Source organism: Papaver somniferum, chromosome 2, assembly GCF_003573695.1.
Source record: "Papaver somniferum cultivar HN1 chromosome 2, ASM357369v1, whole genome shotgun sequence".
NCBI classification, from domain to species: domain Eukaryota; kingdom Viridiplantae; phylum Streptophyta; class Magnoliopsida; order Ranunculales; family Papaveraceae; genus Papaver; species Papaver somniferum.
Genome location: NC_039359.1, coordinates 200,970,326 through 200,989,877, shown reverse-complemented (window position 1 = coordinate 200,989,877; position 19,552 = coordinate 200,970,326). Strand labels below are relative to the sequence as shown.

Below are 19,552 nucleotides of genomic sequence, written 5' to 3'. Positions count from 1 at the left end.
AAGAAAGAAAAAGGGCTTATAATTGAGAAAACCTCTAAAGAGAAACAGAAAGGTTTAAGTTTCGAACCCAAAACTAAAATCACCATCCACATATTACTACTCATAAAATTAGGTCTCTAAAATCTACCATTACAATCGTGTATAACTCTATCGTAGATTTATAAAATGAAGAGTAAAGTACAATCGATAGTTCATCGAATGTTGCTTTCGATTTAGGATTAGGATCCAAAGTATAATTGAAACTATAATTGTTTGGCTTGGGATTTTATTTTAATTGATTGGAGGAATTTATCATATATTTACTGGACTGTAATGACTATATAAACAAAAAATTCCGTAAACATCATCATGAACAATGAGAACCATGAAGACAATCGTGTTATATTAGACGGCGTTATCTATTACTTAAATATTTTTAGAGAAAACAGGTGGCGCACTGTTATTGGTTGGGTGGTGCAATGTCATGTTAAAAATAATAGTAAATAAACTACTCTATTAATGGTTATTTAAATACATTTTTATTAACTAATACTTAGATTTACTAATAATTATATAAATGGTCATAATGGTGGCTGTGGTGGGGTTCATGAGCAGTGGAGATGACAAAAACATTATGGTGTTATGGACGGTGGTCGCGGAAGCTATTTAGGTAGCAAGAGTGGTGATGGATGGTGTTTTGGGGTTGGTAAATATTGTTGAACAACCTTAGCCGGTTAAAAATAAAATGCACTCATGTCCTTCAATTATACTAGCAGGTATTTGATTAATTTTTTTATGTTTTTCCAAATCGAGATAGTTGCATAGTCTTATATTACTGTCATTTTTTTTACTTTTCTTATTTTTATATGACTTTGAACCTCAATCAAAACAAATGACAAAAATGACAATTATGGTTATTTCATCGAACATGGTATGGTTTTATTTTGGATGTTCTACCAAGATTTCGATAAGCACAGTTGGGTGGCGATGGGCTTAATCTCAACTTTTTAATGGATTATGTTATTTTCATGAAGTTCATTTACCCGAACATGTATTTTCCATGGTCGCTTTATTCTTTATATTCTCAAACTTTGATCATATTGCTAAATATTTTATCCCAACTTTGTTATTATGGATTTTTAAAATGTTAGTCTTTTGTGTACATAATACCGTGGTTTTAAAACAGTACTATTATAAATGATAGAACAATTATTTCTTTTGCGTACATGTTTACTACTATAACTCTATAAGATAATGCAAATAACATATTGATAACGCACACATGATTACAACTATTATTTTGTCATCGAGACTCTTTTCCTACCTTATCAAGAGGATTTCTCGGTCGAGCTCACATGATTTTAATTTTTCAGGCGACAAGCCAAAAATAATGCTAATTGATTGTAGGAATTATTACGAATCCAAGAGATTTATAAGGCATTTCACACAAAAATATCCCTTACTAAATGCTTTGACGTTATTTTTATTCAATGATGGATAATTGAGTCTACTGGTATTCAATTTTTTGATGTTATTTAGCTAACCATGGTTTCATCATTTTTTATGCAGGGAATAACCACACATTTGGAAGGTCAAGATCGTAGAATATATATGGGTTTTGAGGAAAATGAGATCTTATTGAATTCGTAAGAACATAAAATGTGATATTTATTGTTGAGTCCATACTAGGTTTTAATATTTTTGGACTATTTTTTAGGGGAAAAAAGTCAACAAGGATCTGGACATTTTTAAAGCCTAACCAACTATTTAGGACGGATGAACTCATGCGACGTAAATCTATGTTTTGGTTTTGCACGATCATTAAAATAAGGTGAATTCGGAAGTGCAATATCATTTCAAATGACCTATAAAATACCTTTGTAAACTTTAAAACACATAACAGTTTTTTCTTTTTGGAAAGAGAATGTAAAATTAATTATGATTAATTCGTGACTTGAGGATACAACTATAACATATTTTGGAAAATGTAAAAGTGTCAAACATACTAGAAATAAATCACATATGAGTATATGAAAAAGGATTTATAGATTAAAGACCGGAAATATCAATCGGTTTTTTTTTCTTTACTTTTGATAAAGAGGACAAAACGAAAAATAATAAGTATTAATTATAATATCGGAACACCGGAAACTGATATCAAATAGAATTGTGCCCGTGCCGTTACGGCACGGGTTAAGCCCTAGTATGACATAAAATGTAGTTTGAAAATAAAAAATAATTATCTTTAAAGAATAAATTATAAAGAATAGAAATTGATGATATATAGATTCAAGGATAATTTTTAGGATTATTTAACGTTTGGTACCCAGCAAATGTCCAACACCTAGCTTTGATACCCAATATTTCAAATATTAAGTGTTGGTACCTAGACCAAACGTTGACTGTCAAAGACCGGTTTAACCAATTTTTATTTTTATTTTTTCACACTTATATTATATTTTACAAATTTCTTTTAAAAAAGTATTCATTTTTACAATTGTACCCCGATCAGAACCCTTCATCTTCTTTGCCCGTTTCTTCCCGAGCGAAAAATCTCACTCCCCACATGAAAAGTCTCACTCCCCACAATAGCTCTTCTCGAATCTCTCCCAAAATAAAACCCAGTTCTGCTCTATAATAGAAGTTGCATTACGTATCAATGGTTTTGCAGCCGCCATCTTCAACATCAACAAAGATCCATATCAACAAACATCAAAGAACCCTAGAAAAATAAAAACGAAAAAAATTGAAGTAATTGATGAAGAATATGGAGAATTGAATCTTAGACTGAGAAATCAGGGGAAATTCTGAGAGAAATAATTGGGGATTTTCTTTGGGGAATAAGGAGGACGAGAATATAATTGGGTTTGATGGAAGGAACACGATGAGGGAACACCTGTTGATACTGTATGGATTAGGGTCTTATTCTCCTTGCGTATCTCGATTCTAAAATCTAATTTTGTGTGATTCGTTGATTTAGTTTTGTTGGATTTTAAGAAAATTAAAAAGGAACAGTTAGAGAAAGTTGGACAAAAAAATAGTTGTAGTCATTTGGAGAGCTATTGTTAGTTATGTTGGTTCATGTGATGTACCAGAGATTAGGAATGATTAGGTTGCCGCAATGATTATTTAACTTGAATGACGTTCCAGATGCTTTACTTTATGAATTGAAGTAGTGTCTTGATGTTCAAACTGATTTGGATAGTTTAACATGTGCAATTTGCTTTAGGCTGATCATCATAAGCTATGTTGTATAAAGATCATATTAGGTGGCTGATCCACCGGCTGCCACATCTTTTGTGGGGCCCTCATGACTCACCAAATTAAGACACCCACCATACCGTCCTTGACTTGATCTAGTGGACACGTTGACCAGATGGACCAAGTCAGCTTAACCTTATGCTCTTTATAAGTATCCATTGGAAATGGATAAATATGCCACTAATGAGTTTTCATTTGTATTACACGTATTGTTGTATGTGTCGAGAAGTGGTTCGACCACCTATAAGATCTTAGCACTATAAATACCCATACAAGGGTTCAGTGTAAATTAAGTCTGGAAGTTAATAAATCTCTCCCATTTTGTGACTACTATACGTCCCATTACTTTGAATATTTAGCATCACACTATCTATTGGGAGTTATGGTCGTTCCCAGTACTAAAGTCAGTTTTTCCAGCGTAATTAAAAGCACATCAGTAGTTGCAATACTTGTTAATTTAATTTAAGTTTTGATCAATTGCTATGGTGCCGTCACAAATTATCAACACGTTATAAGCACGATTAGCTCGATGCCGCCAATTGATAAATCAGTGTTCGACGATGTTTATGTCGAGCTTTCAGGGATGATACCCACAAAGCCATATAATCAACTTCACAATTTATATTTGTGTTTTGAATTGAATTTGTGTTTTTGATTATATATGTGGATAGTAGTACTGACTCTGTTACTTCTATTGATCAGGGTAGTAACACTATTAATGGAGGCAAGTTGTTTTACAAGTATTGCAAACTTGTACGGATGTTTTTGGGTAAGTGCGGGATGGTGAGAACCGCGACTCCGTAAACTTTAACAATTTTCCGCTATATTATTTTTGTTATGGTACTTACGGTTTTTAATACCAGCGAAGCGAGAAATTGTTGTATCCCTAGAGCATAACATAAATTTAATTTCTCTTGCTCTAAATAATCTCCAGAGATTTTGAAATAATTCCACCAGAAGCTGGAATTTCGTCTAGCATAGTATGGATGCAAAAGGCACGGTCCGCTAGCCATTTGGTCCCAGAAGTGACCCCTAGCTGGTTTCTATCAGCGGTCCCTGAAGTGACATGTGACTGATATTGAGGAATCTTCTTATAAAACATGTATCCATTTGCACACTTGTAAATTAATAATTCGTCGACTTTGAAAGTGACGAAAATGGAGATTTGTTAATATTAGTACCATAATTGTGTGTATTTTTATGTACCTCTTTACTTGAAATTTTGCTTTAGCTAGTTCTTTTCTTTTTCGTAAATACTGGACTCCTGAAGTAGTTCATGAGATGTTGTTGATCCCAGAAGCGATTCAACATAGGAATTGTTAATTCCTGTAATAATCCATAAATATGGACCCAGAAGTGGTTTATGGAAATTTTTAGATTTCAGGAATAGCCATAAAATTTTGGGTTCCCGAAGTAGCCCATGGTTACTAAATGTTTTTGTTGGTGACTCTACTATTTTTTTTTCTCTCGTCTTATCTTTGCCAAAGGATATGGATTCCAGAAGTAATCCATCCAGTATAGATATGGACGATGGAGATACTTGTCTCAAATTTAGACGAAACAACAAACACGAATTTTCGAACCATTTTATAACCTTGTAGAGGTTTCTGGAAATGTGAAAAATACCATTTCGGGTTCGGTTAATATGATAGACATCTGCAGAAGAGCGTGTATCATTTTATATGGTGGTGTAATATTTTCCTTATATTCTATCAGGTTCCAGAAGAATCTGTTGAGTTTTAGAAATATTTGGTATTACCACCTTGAAATAATAAATGAGCATTTTTATGGAGTATTTTGTTACTTCATTTGTTTTTGTGTTAGAAGCACGTTGTAAAGAAACGTAAGGCTCTCTATTACGGGGTGTGCCATATGAGAATTCAAACAGTCGAATTCCACGTTGTCATTAGCCAGAAGTTTAATGACCCTTGAATTATTCATGCTCAGGCATGATCAGTATGAACACCAAAGTTCTACCAAGATGAGTAGACGATTCAAAATGCTCATGTACATCCTTTACAGAACCTGAAACTTCTATTACATGAGGATGTAAATTGTGTTGTTTGGTCCCAGAGACAATTAGTTATTAAATTCCATTAACATTAACATTATGGTAACCAGTTGCTGAATCACCAACATTAATCCCTAGAAAAGATTCAAGGTGGAAATTGCAGGACTTATTCACCCTGCAGTATGGACAATTATTTCAATACTTTATCGTATTGACAGACACATCCACTAGATGGTCTCTCGTGTTTGCTAAGATGCTCACACTATTTGTTTGGTTGCATACCTATTTTCTGGACTTTCTTGTTAAGTCCATTTATTTTGGTGGTAAATTTATAGGCTTTTGATGCTTTTCCTTCAGTTGGTATTATATCGAGCATATAGTTAGCACATGTGCGCACTCGACATGGTCTAGTTGAGATCTTTGCTTAATAATCTTTAGTTTATTGCTCGACCAACTATTTACCATCAATTATGTCTTGCGAAGCAACCTTACAATTTACGTGTTTGGTCCATAGCGTCACCTAGCTATATATGTTGGTTTCGATTCATAAGACATTTAAAACTGTGTGTTGGTAATGTCTTATTGAAGATGAGACTGTATTCCCGCCGTTAGGGGGGGGGGGGGGGGGGGGGGGAGTAAGCCGCCAAAAACGAACGGCGTGAAATGTCTCATCTCTTGTCGAGCCTTCGGCTGTTTTTGGGATACTTATTGTGTGGTTTAATTAACACCCAAAAACCATCATGAGCAGAATTGTCTTCGAAAATCAGGCAATTATGGAACCAGAAGTTTTCAGAAATGAGATAGTAATATTTCCGCCATGATCCGAAAGACAAAGATGCCACCAGAAGTTGGCATGACAACCCGCCACCAGAAGTTGGCGTGACCAAGGTTGATAACTTTCAAGGTTCTTCCACATTAATCAGGGGGAGAAAAGTCACCACAAGAGGATGGTGCGAATTATGTTGATAACCTAAAAAGGTTCTCCCGCCTTAATGAGGGGGAGAAAGACTTCCGTTTGAAGATGGCACGTATTATGTCGACAAATTTAAAGGATTTCCTTTGAAGCCATGGATATGACATGCATCACCTAAGGGTTGCAGTAAGAGATGTCGACAATCAAATAGGTTATCTGATTAAGCCTTATCCTGATCAAAGAAAGTTCGGATGCCACAAGATTCGGCATGAAACATCTCATTTGTTTTTCTCACACCAAGATATTGGATGTAATTGAGGTGTTGGATATTACTCATGATTAAAACAAATAACTGCAGTAGCTCCGGGAAATTACTGTTCGTCACTTGCTTGAGAATGCAGACACAAGAAGTTGTCACAACAGGTAAATCATGCATCTCGCAGTGACCAAGTCGTGTGTTAAGACACGTTTGAGGCACAGATGACTGCCTCATATATGCCTTGTAAAATAGATTCCAATCACTCTTATAATATGTAGTGCTCTTAAAGATACTACAGATAGTGATCGTGGAGACTATCGGAATATGATCCACACTCTCTAAGTATATACCTCATTAAAGATGAGGGGATGATAATGCCCTTGGAGTAGCGCTGGTACCAGTCTGTGAAACTTTTGTTAAGTATGCATGCATTAGAGAAATGTGTGGGATTTATATAATTGTCGATTATTTTACAATAGTGGTTGTGTACCTCTCTGCAGAGGAACATCGACATCGTGATTGGTAGGCATATAGTCTATTCCCCTCAAAATAAGGTAGAGGATGGAATCTCTCCAAAAAGCGCAAAAGATCGGATCTGACTCACACCGTAAAATTGTGAGGCCCAAATATTACAGGTTGGTGTTTGAGATGAAGCGCAGAGAAAGTAATATAATCGCTCAAGGTGCGATTTAAGGGTTTTTCCTGCTGAACCCCCTAGGATTGACTCTGTAAAACGAACAACATTCTCCTAAGATAGATGTACCTTAGAGTGGTAGTCCATAAAGGACTCATATTGCATCTTGCTATGACTAGTGAATGTAATGAATCCCTGAAGGATTCGAGTTTCCAACTCAGGCAGCCACCTGACTTTTTGAACTATGTCAGGCTTGAAATCAAGTCATAATCACCAGGTAGAAGTGGAGAATTTTGTGAACAATCCTTTGTTTTTTTGTTTTGAGTTGTTGAAGAATGACTAAATTCCAGATAAGTTGATGATATCATCCTTGGCCTCTTAACGAGCATTTAATAGCGCTAAAATCCACGCTTGAACTAAATTTTGAGATCTCGTCGAAATTGAAATATTTCTCGGCCAGAAGTTCGAGAATATGCTAGCACAGACTAGAGTATGTAACTTTTTATACTGGTAATACTTATTGTGCTACTAAAATTTACACAATTACTATGTGATTCCCCAAAATGGGAAGTGATCGATCTATCTGATACGTACGTAGAAATAATACTTTATGGTCCAGAAGTACCATATACGAATATAATGCATGCATTATCTTGTTGTGTTTTAACTATTGTTTTGCAGGTTACACTTTTAGAGGCTGAAATTGATTCTACGGTATTTATGAGTTTACAAGAGGCCTTTCATTGTTATGCCTGAAGTTAAAGCGGAAAACTGAATTTGGTGTGCAATGGGCGGAGGATTTAAATGCGAGGTGTACAATGGCGATTGTTCACCCGGCGCAAAATATGGCAGTCAATCCTCCATAAACTGAACTTAGTAAAGCAGTTTTTCTAAAGGCTGTAAAATGTCCACACCACCAACTGCTTTAAGAAGTCATGTTTCAGGGGGAGTAAACTCGTAGAATCTTTGGCTGAGCTTAAACGCGCTGTACTCTTTTTCCTTCATCAAGGTTTTGTCCCGAGGGGTTTTTCTTGTCAAGGTTTTAACGAGGCAGCATATGCGTACCCAGCACTGTCATTGGGCGACGTCCGTTGTACTCTTTTCCTTTGGTCTGGTTTTGTCCCACGTGGTTTTCCAGACGAGGTTTTTAACAAGGCAACATGCTCTTCGACGTCGGCATTATTCTGAATTTTGGTGGTCAGATTTTTTCCCAAGCGGTTTTCCTGGCACAAGCGTTCAGGTTTTGTCCCCAAGTGGTTTTCCTGATGCAGGCGTGTAGGTTTTGTCCCAAGTGGTTTTCCTAACGCAATTTAACGAAGGAAGTATTTCCCGACGCTCAGGTTTTTACCAAGTGGTTTTCCTGGCCCAGCTTTGTCAAAGAAAATATTTTCGTGGCAGCGATCACCCTTATTATAAGCTCAGTTTTTGTCCTAAATGGTTTTCCTAACACAATTTCGACAAAGGAAGAAATTCATAGCAGCGACTAGCCTTATTTGGAATTTCAAGTGCTCAGATTCTTCCCCTAAGCGGTTCTCCTGACACAACTTTGACGAAGAGAGCGATTCATGGCGGCCCTCACCATTTAAAGCTTCATGGCGGTGACCAACTTCACTCTAAGCTCATTGAATCATCCAAGGGGGAGTGTCGTATAAAGATCATATTAGGTGGCTGATCCACCGGCTGCCACATCTCTTGTGGGGCCCTCGTGACTCACCAAATTAAGACACCCACCATACCGTCCTTGACTTGATCTAGTGGACACGTTGACCAGATGGACCAAGTCAGCTTAACCTTATGCTCTTTACAAGTATCCATTGGAAATGGATAAATATGCCACTAATGAGTTTTCATTTGTATTACACGTATTGTTGTATGTGTCGAGAAGTGGTTCGACCACCTATAAGATCTTAGCACTATAAATACCCATACAAGGGTTCAGTGTAAATTAAGTCTGGAAGTTAATAAATCTCTCCCATTTTGTGACTACTATACGTCCCATTACTTTGAATATTTAGCATCACACTATCTATTGGGAGTTATGGTCGTTCCCAGTACTAAAGTCAGTTTTTCCAGCATAATTAAAAGCACATCAGTAATTGCAATACTTGTTAATTTAATTTAAATTTTGATCAATTTCTATGGTGCCGTCACAAATTATCAACAAACTAAGCATTATATATATATATATATATATATATATATATATATATATTAATGTTAAAAATTAATGTTAAAATCATGAGACTATGATTTTGATGGTAATCAATATTCAATTTTGTTAGGTATTTAAAATGTGTGAAATTATTTCTACTTGTTGTTACGAATTAAAATTTACACTAAGAAAAATTTGGAAAATTATCGCAAGAACGTAGTTTAGAGATTTTACTTGCAAAAATTTCCGTCACGATTATCTCTCCCATGTTGTGTTCTTTTCGCCATTAACAAGGGTGTTGTGTTTCAGTTAACTATGGTTTCATCCGAGGGTGAAATTAGAAAATCAATAAAATTTTAACAAAACATTAAAATCGATGAAATAAAAATTGGTCAAACAGAGACTTTGACAGTCAAAGGTTGGTTTAGGTACCAATCCTTAGTATTTCAAATATTGGGTACCAAAGCTACTGGATACCAAACGCTAAATAACCCTATTTTTTACCAGTTATTAAAAAAAAAGGGATAGAATTGTAAAATAAAATATGAGATTAGGGTGAACTATAGCATTTGCTTTTGAAGTTTTTAAAATCTCCTTCTCTCTTAGTTTTAAAATTGATAGATTTTGGAAGTGTTTTGCATAAAAATCACTTTATGACATCTTTACAAAATACTAGGATGAAAAAAGTATTGTTATAAATATGTTTTCAAAGTACCTTTTTTTAAAAAGAAAAAAAACAGCACTAAACTTAGTTATACTGGCTAAAAATCATATAAGTGGACCATAATGATGGTGATAAGTATTTGATAGGTGCAATATTTGCACTAATTAGGTGCTCAAATGCTTTGCTTTCTTGATAGTTTTGTATCATTATGCATTGATTTGGTTTGTTTTTGAGTTTCTTGGGAATTTGAGACTATCTTAACCAAAAGGAAGTGGAACTCGTTCAAATCCGGAATTTATTGATCTTATCTCGAAGAAGACGAAAAGAGAAAGCCGACGGCGAAAGCATGGAGTCAATCCGATGTCATATGAAGAATCTAGAAGCATTTGAAGCAAGCGGAAGTTGTTGAAAAGTAGAGAACCTCTAGAATGGTCAGTTAAACTGAACTGATATAGGCACCAGGCCTATTTATAGGGGCACTTCATCCTCTTTACACAATACGAACATCAGTTCTTGCTGCTGTGTTGATCGGGGATATGGAGGAAGCTGTTGATGGTTCAAAGAATAGAGGGAGCCCGACAGAGAATGTCTTTCTTCCATTGTTGATGGGGTTTCCTGTGAGGATGAAGGACGTGAAATATGACGCTGTAGGTGTTGGCAGTGGTGAATGTAACGATGGGAAGCGGCTGCCATTGACGCTGTTAGCAATGACGAAGTGTTGCGATAAGAAGCAACATGGAACATTACTTGCTGCCGTTGATGCATTGGCAGTTGACTGAAATGATGATGATCCTGTACGAAAATGGAGAGAATTGAGAACCAGTTGGTTTTGCTGTAACATGAAGCCGAGAAGAGTTCCACCGAACTAAGGAAAACAATGGCGATGGAGCTATGAAGAACTCGGCAGGGATGTTGGCAGGGATTCCATGATGAAGAGACTGATATTTGCCGAGACTCAGAGATGAATGTGCTGCTGATAATGACAAAGAGAATTCGAGCAGGAGAGAACGGAGTGGAGCTGTGGCATGAATTGCGATTGTGATGTTGCAGCTGATAATCACAGGAGCATAAATGGTGATCTTGGTGAACAGAGACGTTAAGAGTTTGGTTGATGCTCGATCCATTCATTGGCAGTAAGATGGGAGCCTTGGTTTAGAGAAGAATGAGCTAAGCTCGTGGTTTACTGGCAGTGATGATGGATGCTGGTGATCGGAATATGATGTGATGCTGGAAGTTGCTGGCAGATGGAAGGAGCAACTAATGGATTGGCAATGCTCGAGATAATGGAGCTGTGGCGTTGGGTCTGGATGGCTGCTGCCATTAAAATCAGTTATGAAGTAGTGGTCGAGTTAAGAAAGTCAGGGAGAAAGAATTCCCACGTACAGTCTGGTATACGCGGGATTATTGGCTGGAAGTCGAGAACTCAGATGTTTAGAATTCTCACGGAAGGTCTGGTGACCGTGAGTTACTGCCGGAAAAGAATGAAAATCCAGAAGAAATAATATTTCACGGAGTGGTTTCTATCAGCGGGAGTTGTTACCGAAAACATGAAAATCCAGGGAAAAAATAAACTCACGGATATGTGTATCTCCGAGGAAGAATTGACTAGGATTTCACTGTCGGTTGCTTGGAACTGACAGGCCAAACCAGATTCGTGGGCTGGGCTTTCGGGTGAATTGACGCAGTTCATTGGGTGGGAGATGATTTCACACGACTACTTAGGCGAGTTTTGGAAAGGGATTTCTTTTATCATTCGTTTTTACACACAAGAGGAGAAAAGAGGAGAGCCGTGGAGTTGAAGATTTTCTACAACCTAGGATTTGATTTATTTTCTTCTTTATTATTTTACATGGATTTTAAAAAATCCATGAGTAACTAAACCCTTTCTTATTGGTTAGAGATGTAGTCCTAAGTTGGAACACATGTTATTCAATTGAAGTATTAATTCTTATTCATTCATAATTTGTTAGTATCGTTTATGTTCCACTGTTTATAACTCCATGTATGATTGATTGCTAGTTTGTTTAAGTTGCAAATGAAATGAGCATGCATTCTTATCTATTGCTAAACTAGGGTTTGAGATCCGGAATTGTCGAATAATCCTTGTTAAAAGTAGCATAATATAGTTGTTAACGACATGATGTTGTCATACAATTATATGTAGAAGCGTAACCTAGGTTAAATCCGTGTTGCTCTTGCGCATGATTGTTTAAAATAACCTCAACTCATAAATATTAGTGCTTTCATTGGGTTAAATTTGAGTGGCTCTTGCGTCAAGTTATTTAGTGGAAAGAATTCAAAGAGTGGCTCTTGCGCCTTTGATGATAATAGGAGTGTTGCCGGAGTAAGCCTGCGATAGGACGCTCTAGGGTTATTGATATCGATAAATGAATGTTGATATTGATTCAGTTGATAACATGTTGGAAGATGGAAGATGGAAGATGAAAACTCTAACCAGTACTTTTTATCTCTGATATTCGTATTATTCTATTTGCTTTATTCTTATTTAGTTATAATCACAAACAAAACCCCCCGTTTCTATAAGTAATCAAAACAATTTGACAACTCATATCTCCCTGTGGAACAAAACTGTTCTTATTACTATACTATTATTTATAATTGTGAAGTGAAAGAACTTAATTCATTTTTCCGTCGGCTGAAAACCGACCAAATTTTAGCGCCGTTGCCGGGGAGGCATAGCATTGTTATTTTTTATTTGGTTTCTTATTTTTAGTTTTTTAATTTTCTTTTTGAGAATCTTGTTTCAGGTACTTGATCTCTGGCACCCAAACGTTGGGATTACCAAAGGTGCGGAATTTCAACTCGCAGAGGAACAATACTATAAGAACCTCAAAATTCACAACAAGAAGAGATGGTTGGAGGAACGAACAACAATGTAAGGACCCTCAAGCTCGTCAACGCTATTAGACTAGTCAAGAGACGTATTAACCGATAATAACTCGATTAGTTTAACACGAACAATAATTAATAGGAATTAATCTAACAACGATTTAGGTACGAAACTAGTACCGCTGGATAGATCTCGAAAAATTATTTGAAATGGATTACTCGAACGTGTCATTCGGATATCAGATGTAGAAGATATTATTTAACCGACCTGACAGCCCTTAACGTTTGGGTGGGTGTCTTTATCATGGGTCGTTGGCCTTATCACCAAAACGTGTCGAGAGAAGACTTTCACTTCTTCTTTCCTCTTCTTCTCTGCTTCTCCTCTTTCTCTTCTTTGTTCTTTTCTTCTAAAAATTTGCTAGTCGCGTAAGGGTTTGTTGATAAGAAATCGTTTGACGGAGAAGAATCAACGAGGATGGAGGTGATCATGTTGTGTGTTAGGCAAGAGAACTGTTAGAGATTGAAGAGTTAAATTAGAAGAAGACAAGTTAGGGTTTGTAAATCAATTATTGGATTCGTATGGAATAGATAGGTTTATTAGGTTGTTGATGGATGAAGAATAGAAGAGTTGAGGTTTAATTACAGTTCTGAAGCTGTTTTGGAGATGATGAAAGAATTAGGGTTATATAAGATGAACTCAAAAGAGGTATAGATGATGAAATTGATGTTCAAGAAGTGTGATTAGAGATGGGTATGGATTGAATTAAGTTGGGTTTATCATGAATTGGAATATAAGGTTGAAGAGTGGTTTGAATTTGATTTTAGGGTTCTGAGTTTGATTTGGAGATGAAGATGAAATCAGGCAGTTGGTGATGGGTTTTGATTGTTGAGAACAAGGAAGAAGAATTGATAGTTGATTCGCAAGTTCCAGTGATGAATTGAGGTAACTGCCTTTCTCAGTAAACCTAGTAAAAGAGATTTATTTCCATTATTGAATTTATAAGTTGTTATTTAATAAGAATTGAGATGGACATAGTGGATATGAGATACAACTGTGGTTGTTTGTGAAGATGATGTTTGAGATATGGTGAAGGTCTAATGTTTTGGTTTGGTAATGTAAGAATTGGGTAATTGGTTATGCTGTTGAGATTGATATTGAATTACAGATGAAGTTAGAGTTAGTTTTATGGTGTGGTTGGATCTGTTTTTGGAGGAGATGGAGTTGAGGTTTAGATGAATGTCATTTGTACCAGGAATATGGTGTAGCTTCAGATAGTGATGATGCAGAACAGAATTGAAAAGGTGGATTGATTGTGTTGTGAATGATTGAGGGTTACTTGAAATGAATGGTTGAATGTATCTGAAGTTGTAAGTGATGCAGATATTGAAGTTCTGGAATGCAAGATTGAGATTGTTTGCTGTATATGAATTGAAGATAGCCATATCTTGAGTTACAGAGAATTGGGTCGATATGGTGGTTGTCTGTGTGTTAAGATTGCAGGTACTGCGAATAGAGTTAGCGGTGAACTGTGTGGCTGCAGGTAGAATTGTAAATATCAGGAATGTGGTGTTTGTATAATAAGTGAATTGAAGTGTCAGTTGGAGTTGCTGGAGTTTGGTTGTGCAGGTGAAATAAAAGTGGAGATGAGAGTTTGGTGGTAATGGATGTGCAGTGTGGTTTGAAATGGAGTAGATGTGGATTATTGTGGTTGTTTTGATATGAACTGCTGGTGGAGTTGAAATAGAAGATGTGATGAGTGTATGGCCATGGGAATGATTACAGGTGCAAGGGAACGTGTTTGGAGTTAGAGTTGGGTATGGTGCTATTATTAGAATCTGTGAGTTGTATCTCAGATGATGATGAAGTGTGTTGGTTGGATGTTAGAGCTGAACTGTTGGTGACTGGTGCTGATAGTGTTAAGCTAAGACTGAAATATGGAAGTATGCAATGTTAGTGATGTTGCAGGGAGTGGCAGTGTTTGAGTTTGAGTTGTGATGCTGAAATGGATGTTGGTGTGAGTAGTGTAGGTTTATAGTTGATGGTTCAGTAAAAGCTTAAAGCTGCAATTGCAGGTAGGCTGTATTATCTTTGTAATTCAATGTGAAGTTTAATTGAAATGTATATGTTGTTTTGTGGTAATGAAATAGATTGAAGTTGAACTGATGTTAGGATTGCAAATGGGTAAGAACCTCTGGCTTGTCTGACTGAACTTAGTCTGACTCGTTTTCCTTTTAGCTGACCTAGTTGTCTGACTGAGTCGAGTTTATCTTGTTAACATGAGTTGACTCAGTTGACCAGACTTGGACCGATCTGAATACTTTGACCATTTGATCTGAGTTTGACCTTGACCTATTGACTGTTAGTTGACCTTTGATGGTCGGTCTGGCCGTTAGAGACTGTTAGTTGACTCAGATGGTATGCACCTTAGGTTAATGGGCTGGTTAGTGGACTTGGGCTTAAGACTAGTTATCCTATGTTGATGATTTGGACCACTTATGGTCCGAATTAGCCTTTGGCTTCTTCTACAAAGTTTTAAATATTCACAAGACCTATTTAGTGGACTAGAGAAACAACCTAATTGAATTAGTAAACCTTTAGATATGCAAGAGGTGGATAATGAAGATGTGCAGAACCATAAATGGGCTTAGAACCATCAAATAGATTTCTATGATTCTTGTGTGAACCTTTTTGGCTAGATTCTTAGAATTCTTGTGTGATTAACAGTTAGTCTTTATTAACAACGATCGATTCAAATGATGCACCAGTGGATCGTGGATCTCGAGGTAGGCGTGGCTTGTCATCAAAAGAGGCGGGAATTTACATTTAACTCTTTTGTGATTATTGTTGTTTTCTTTTACAAAAGTTTATGTTTAACAAATTCATGCATTGCCTGATTGTGTATTCCATGCATTGTTTTATTTTAAACTCCGAAAGTATTGTTGATTCTTTTAATCTTTCCATTGCTTGGAAAGGAATTGTAATGCTTTGTTTGTCTTTATGAATTGTTTGGAAATAAGAATTTTCATTTGTATGCCTAATATGTGTGTGAGGAATTGGTCGACACCTATTAGGAAAATGATAGGTGTGTAAGGAATTGGTCGACACCTATTTGGAAATAAGAGTTTCCACGCGTGGTATATAGGATACTGCTCCTTCATTTATATCTACATGAATTCGAGCTTTTATGCGTATTAGGTGTGTAAGGAATTGGTCGATACCAGTATAAACTAATAGGGTGTGTAAGGAATTGGTCGACACTCAATATAGTACATTGTTTGAAGAAGGAGTTAGTTCCATATACATGATTGTTTATTTCTGTGAATTGATTGTGTTTTAGTGTTTTGGGAAAACATGAATTGTTTTCAAATCATTCCAATGATTACATGAAAGTTAAATGTTATTTCCATTGGGCACCCCTTTTAGGGACGATGTGCTCACCCATTCCCACTTTCAGTTTCAGAGACAGATCAGAGTTGCGCAGTGGAAGCTTCAAGTGTTGGTTTCGTTAATTGGTTAACTTCGACTATGTTTATTATGTTGTATATTCTATTTGGAAACCAAATGACTATTGTATATGTATCATTTGAGAGGAGTTCTTGTATATATATATTTCTGAGTGGGGCTAGTTTTAGGTTATGTTTTGTAACAGATTTTTTAGTTGAATGTTTAAGTAAATGATTTAAATTCTTAGTGCCTCTTTATTTAGTTAATCTCTTGGATTAGTCAGCTGCTAGATTTGGGGGCGCTACAAACAATAACACTGGTAACCAGGGAAACCAAGGGAACCAGGGAAATGGCGGCGCTCCACCACCTCCACCTCCCAAGAGGACACTCAAAGATCTGGCTTCCCCATCGTTTGATCAACAAAAGTTGTGTGTCAACTTGGAAGATTCAATTGAGCTCAAATCTCAGTTGATTCATTGGTTTTCGAAGTTCAAAGGGCTTCCAGGAGACGATCCAAATCGTCATTTACTACTGTTTCAAGGAGCCGATCAAAAAAGAGCATTACTGACAGCTTTTCCATTCTCTTTGATTGATTCTGCAAAAGAATGGTTTTATGGTCTTCCACCTGAAAGTATCACAACATGGAACGAGATGTAGAGAGAATTTTTAGAAAATTACTTTCCCGCCTCTAAAGCAGCAACTATTCGTAAAGCAATTGTGAGATTGAACAAATTACTGGTGAGACTCTTTACGACTACTGGGAACGGTACAAGAAGTTGTTAGCGAGCTTCCCACATCATCAAATCTCTGAGAAACTCATAGTGCAATATTTTTACTATGGTTTGCTCCAATCCGAGAGAAATCTTATTGATGTAGCTAGTGGTGGTGCTTTGAAAAACAAAACCATTGACGAAGCGACAGAATTGATCAAGAATATGGCGGAAAACACGCAACAATTCAACATAAGAGGCGTGCCAATGAGTCAAAAGGTTAATGAGGTTACTTCTTCACCGCACTTAGAGCATAAGATTGGTAACATGGAAAAGATGATGCAACAAATGGCCGTAGTAATCATTCCTTCTTATGAGGAAGAAGCTGAACAAGTGAATGCTATTTTCCCAGATCAGCAACGAAAACGGTATGATCCTTATTCCAATACTTATAATCCATGGAGAGATGACCCCAATTTCAGCTATGCGAATACGCAAGCAGTAGCTCCAGGGACGATTTTTAATCGCCTTAGTGGTTTCCAACAACAACCACAACCAGCGCAGAACTCAGAATCATCAGAGATGCTTGCTATGATGAAGAATCTAACCATGATGGTGCAAAAAAATCAGCAAACGACTGATGGTGCAATCAAGGAGTTGCAGACACAAATGAGCACCATGCAAGTAGATTGAACCTTTTGTAGACGCAGAATAGTGGGAAACTCCATTCTCAACCTATTAATCCTAGAGAAACTGTTAATGTTGTGACATTGAGAAGTAGTACACGAACTGTGCAACCGGAAGATGCTGAGAAAAGCAAAGACCCTAAGGGCCCGGTTTTGGAGAAAGAGATTACTAACTCTTCCCAAACCGATGAGGTACCTAAGACGAACTCTAAACCTCTTGTTTCTACTTATATTCCTCCTTTACCGTTTCCTGGCAGGTTTGCTAACAAAAAGGTGGAACAAGACAAAGAGATTTTAGATGTACTCAAGAAGATTCATGTTAATATTCCGTTGATAGATGCAATTAGGAAAGTTCCTAAATATGCAAGGGTTTTGAAAGACTTATGCACCAGGAAGAAACGATTAACCGAAAATGAGGTGATGAGTGTGGGGGAAAACATTTCTGCTATCCTCGAAAAGGAACTCCCACCTAAATGCAAGGATCCTGGTAGTTTCAATATACCTGTTGTGATTGGTAATAAAAGGTTTGAAAAAGCTATGCTTGATTTAGGAGCATCGGTTAATGTTAATCCTGCATCTATTTATGAATCTTTGAATTTGGGTTCTTTGAAAGAAACCCGTATTGTTCTTGAACTAGCTGATCGTTTTAATGTTTACCCTAGAGGTATTATTGAAGATGTGCTTGTGCAGGTGAATCAACTAGTATTTCTAGCTGATTTCTGTGTGTTGGAAATGGATAGCGGGTCTGATGCATCTATACCGCTGCTATTAAGGAGGCTTTTCATGAAAACGGCCAAAACCGTTATTGATGTTGACAAAGGAACGCTCGCTATGAAATTTGATGATGAAAATATTCGCTTCAATATTTTTGGAGCAATGCGTTATCCTAGCGATGTTCATTCGGATGTTCATGCTAATGTCGTAGACGCAAGCTAAGGAGTAGTCAAAGAGTCTACAGTCGGGCTGACGACGTTAAACCAAGCGCTAATGGGAGGCAACTCATAGGTTTTGTATCTTAATTCTTTTTATTTTCAGTTTTTAATATTTTTCATATCATATTTGCATCCCTATGTTTAATTTCGTAGAGTCCGAATTTATTTTGAAGAAAATTTTGACGAATCCTTTTTCGTCAGAAAAATTCAGACTGCACGTAGTTCAGTCCAGAGACCATAACTGTCAGACCGTTTGTCGAAACACTTTTCCCTTTTGAAACTTTGTAGAAAAGACTTAGGCTAACAACTTTTGTGAAATGGTGTTTTTCCAAATTCCTTACCAATTTGTACAGTTTTCGTGTTTTATCTGCTGCTACGTCAGAATTCAGATTTTTCAGTTTTGCACATTGAGGACAATGTGAAGTTTAAGTGTGGGGGAGTATTTTGCATATAGAGTTTTTAGGTTTTTGCTTAGATTTTTTTAAACTTTTGTATATTTGCATATAAAAAATAAATAATAAAAAAAAACTCCAACTTGTAGAGATTTTAGAGTCACTAGCATCCTTCTAGGTATGTTTACATAAAGATTTCTGACCGACATAACTGAACTTGGAAGTGTTAAACTTTTGTTAGGGAACTACGTTCAGATTTATTGCTTGTTAGAGTGTTAAATAATGGATTTAATCATGCCGGTGATGCAAATGTGGAGCAGGGAGAAATGTATTATTAGAGTTGCTGATCAATCATTAGTGGAGACTACCTATTTTCAAATCAACAGAGGCGCCAAACCAAATTTTCTTAGTAGCTGACTAAAGAGATTTCTTTTGAGTGTGTGTCACCGTACATTAATTCCGGTTAGAAGGTTGAGCTACCCAACCTCCCACCAATAGAAGCACTACTCTTTGATCCCTTGAGTGATGATTTTGTCAATCATGCAAGGTGACGTCTATAGATGAAAACCACCTTCTTGTAGTTTGATTTGCAGTAGCACCACTCTCTCTCTCTCTCTCGCCAACAACAGGTCCATAGAAACACCACCATCATCAACAAGGAAGC

The 19,552-nt window shown here is 36.6% G+C and overlaps 1 protein-coding gene across 1 annotated transcript; it reads left to right on the top strand.

Moving 5' to 3' along the window:
* Positions 1–17,103: 17,103 nt before the first annotated feature.
* LOC113352581 lies at positions 17,104–18,500 on the top strand. The gene is made up of 2 exons (XM_026596390.1): positions 17,104–17,493; positions 17,583–18,500. Exons 1-2 carry the CDS (start codon positions 17,104–17,106, stop codon positions 18,498–18,500), a joined length of 1,308 nt encoding a protein of 435 aa, XP_026452175.1.
* The last annotated feature ends 1,052 nt before the right edge of the window (positions 18,501–19,552 follow it).

What these genes read in the sequence shown, in the direction of transcription:
- LOC113352581 (XM_026596390.1), top strand. Translation starts at nt 17,104, where the DNA reads ATGGCGGAAAACACGCAACAATTCAACATAAGAGGCGTGCCAATGAGT. An exon ending in TGAAGAATCTAACCATGATG is followed by an intron (nt 17,494 to 17,582) that starts GTGCAAAAAAAT and finishes AACCTTTTGTAG; the next exon opens with ACGCAGAATAGTGGGAAACT.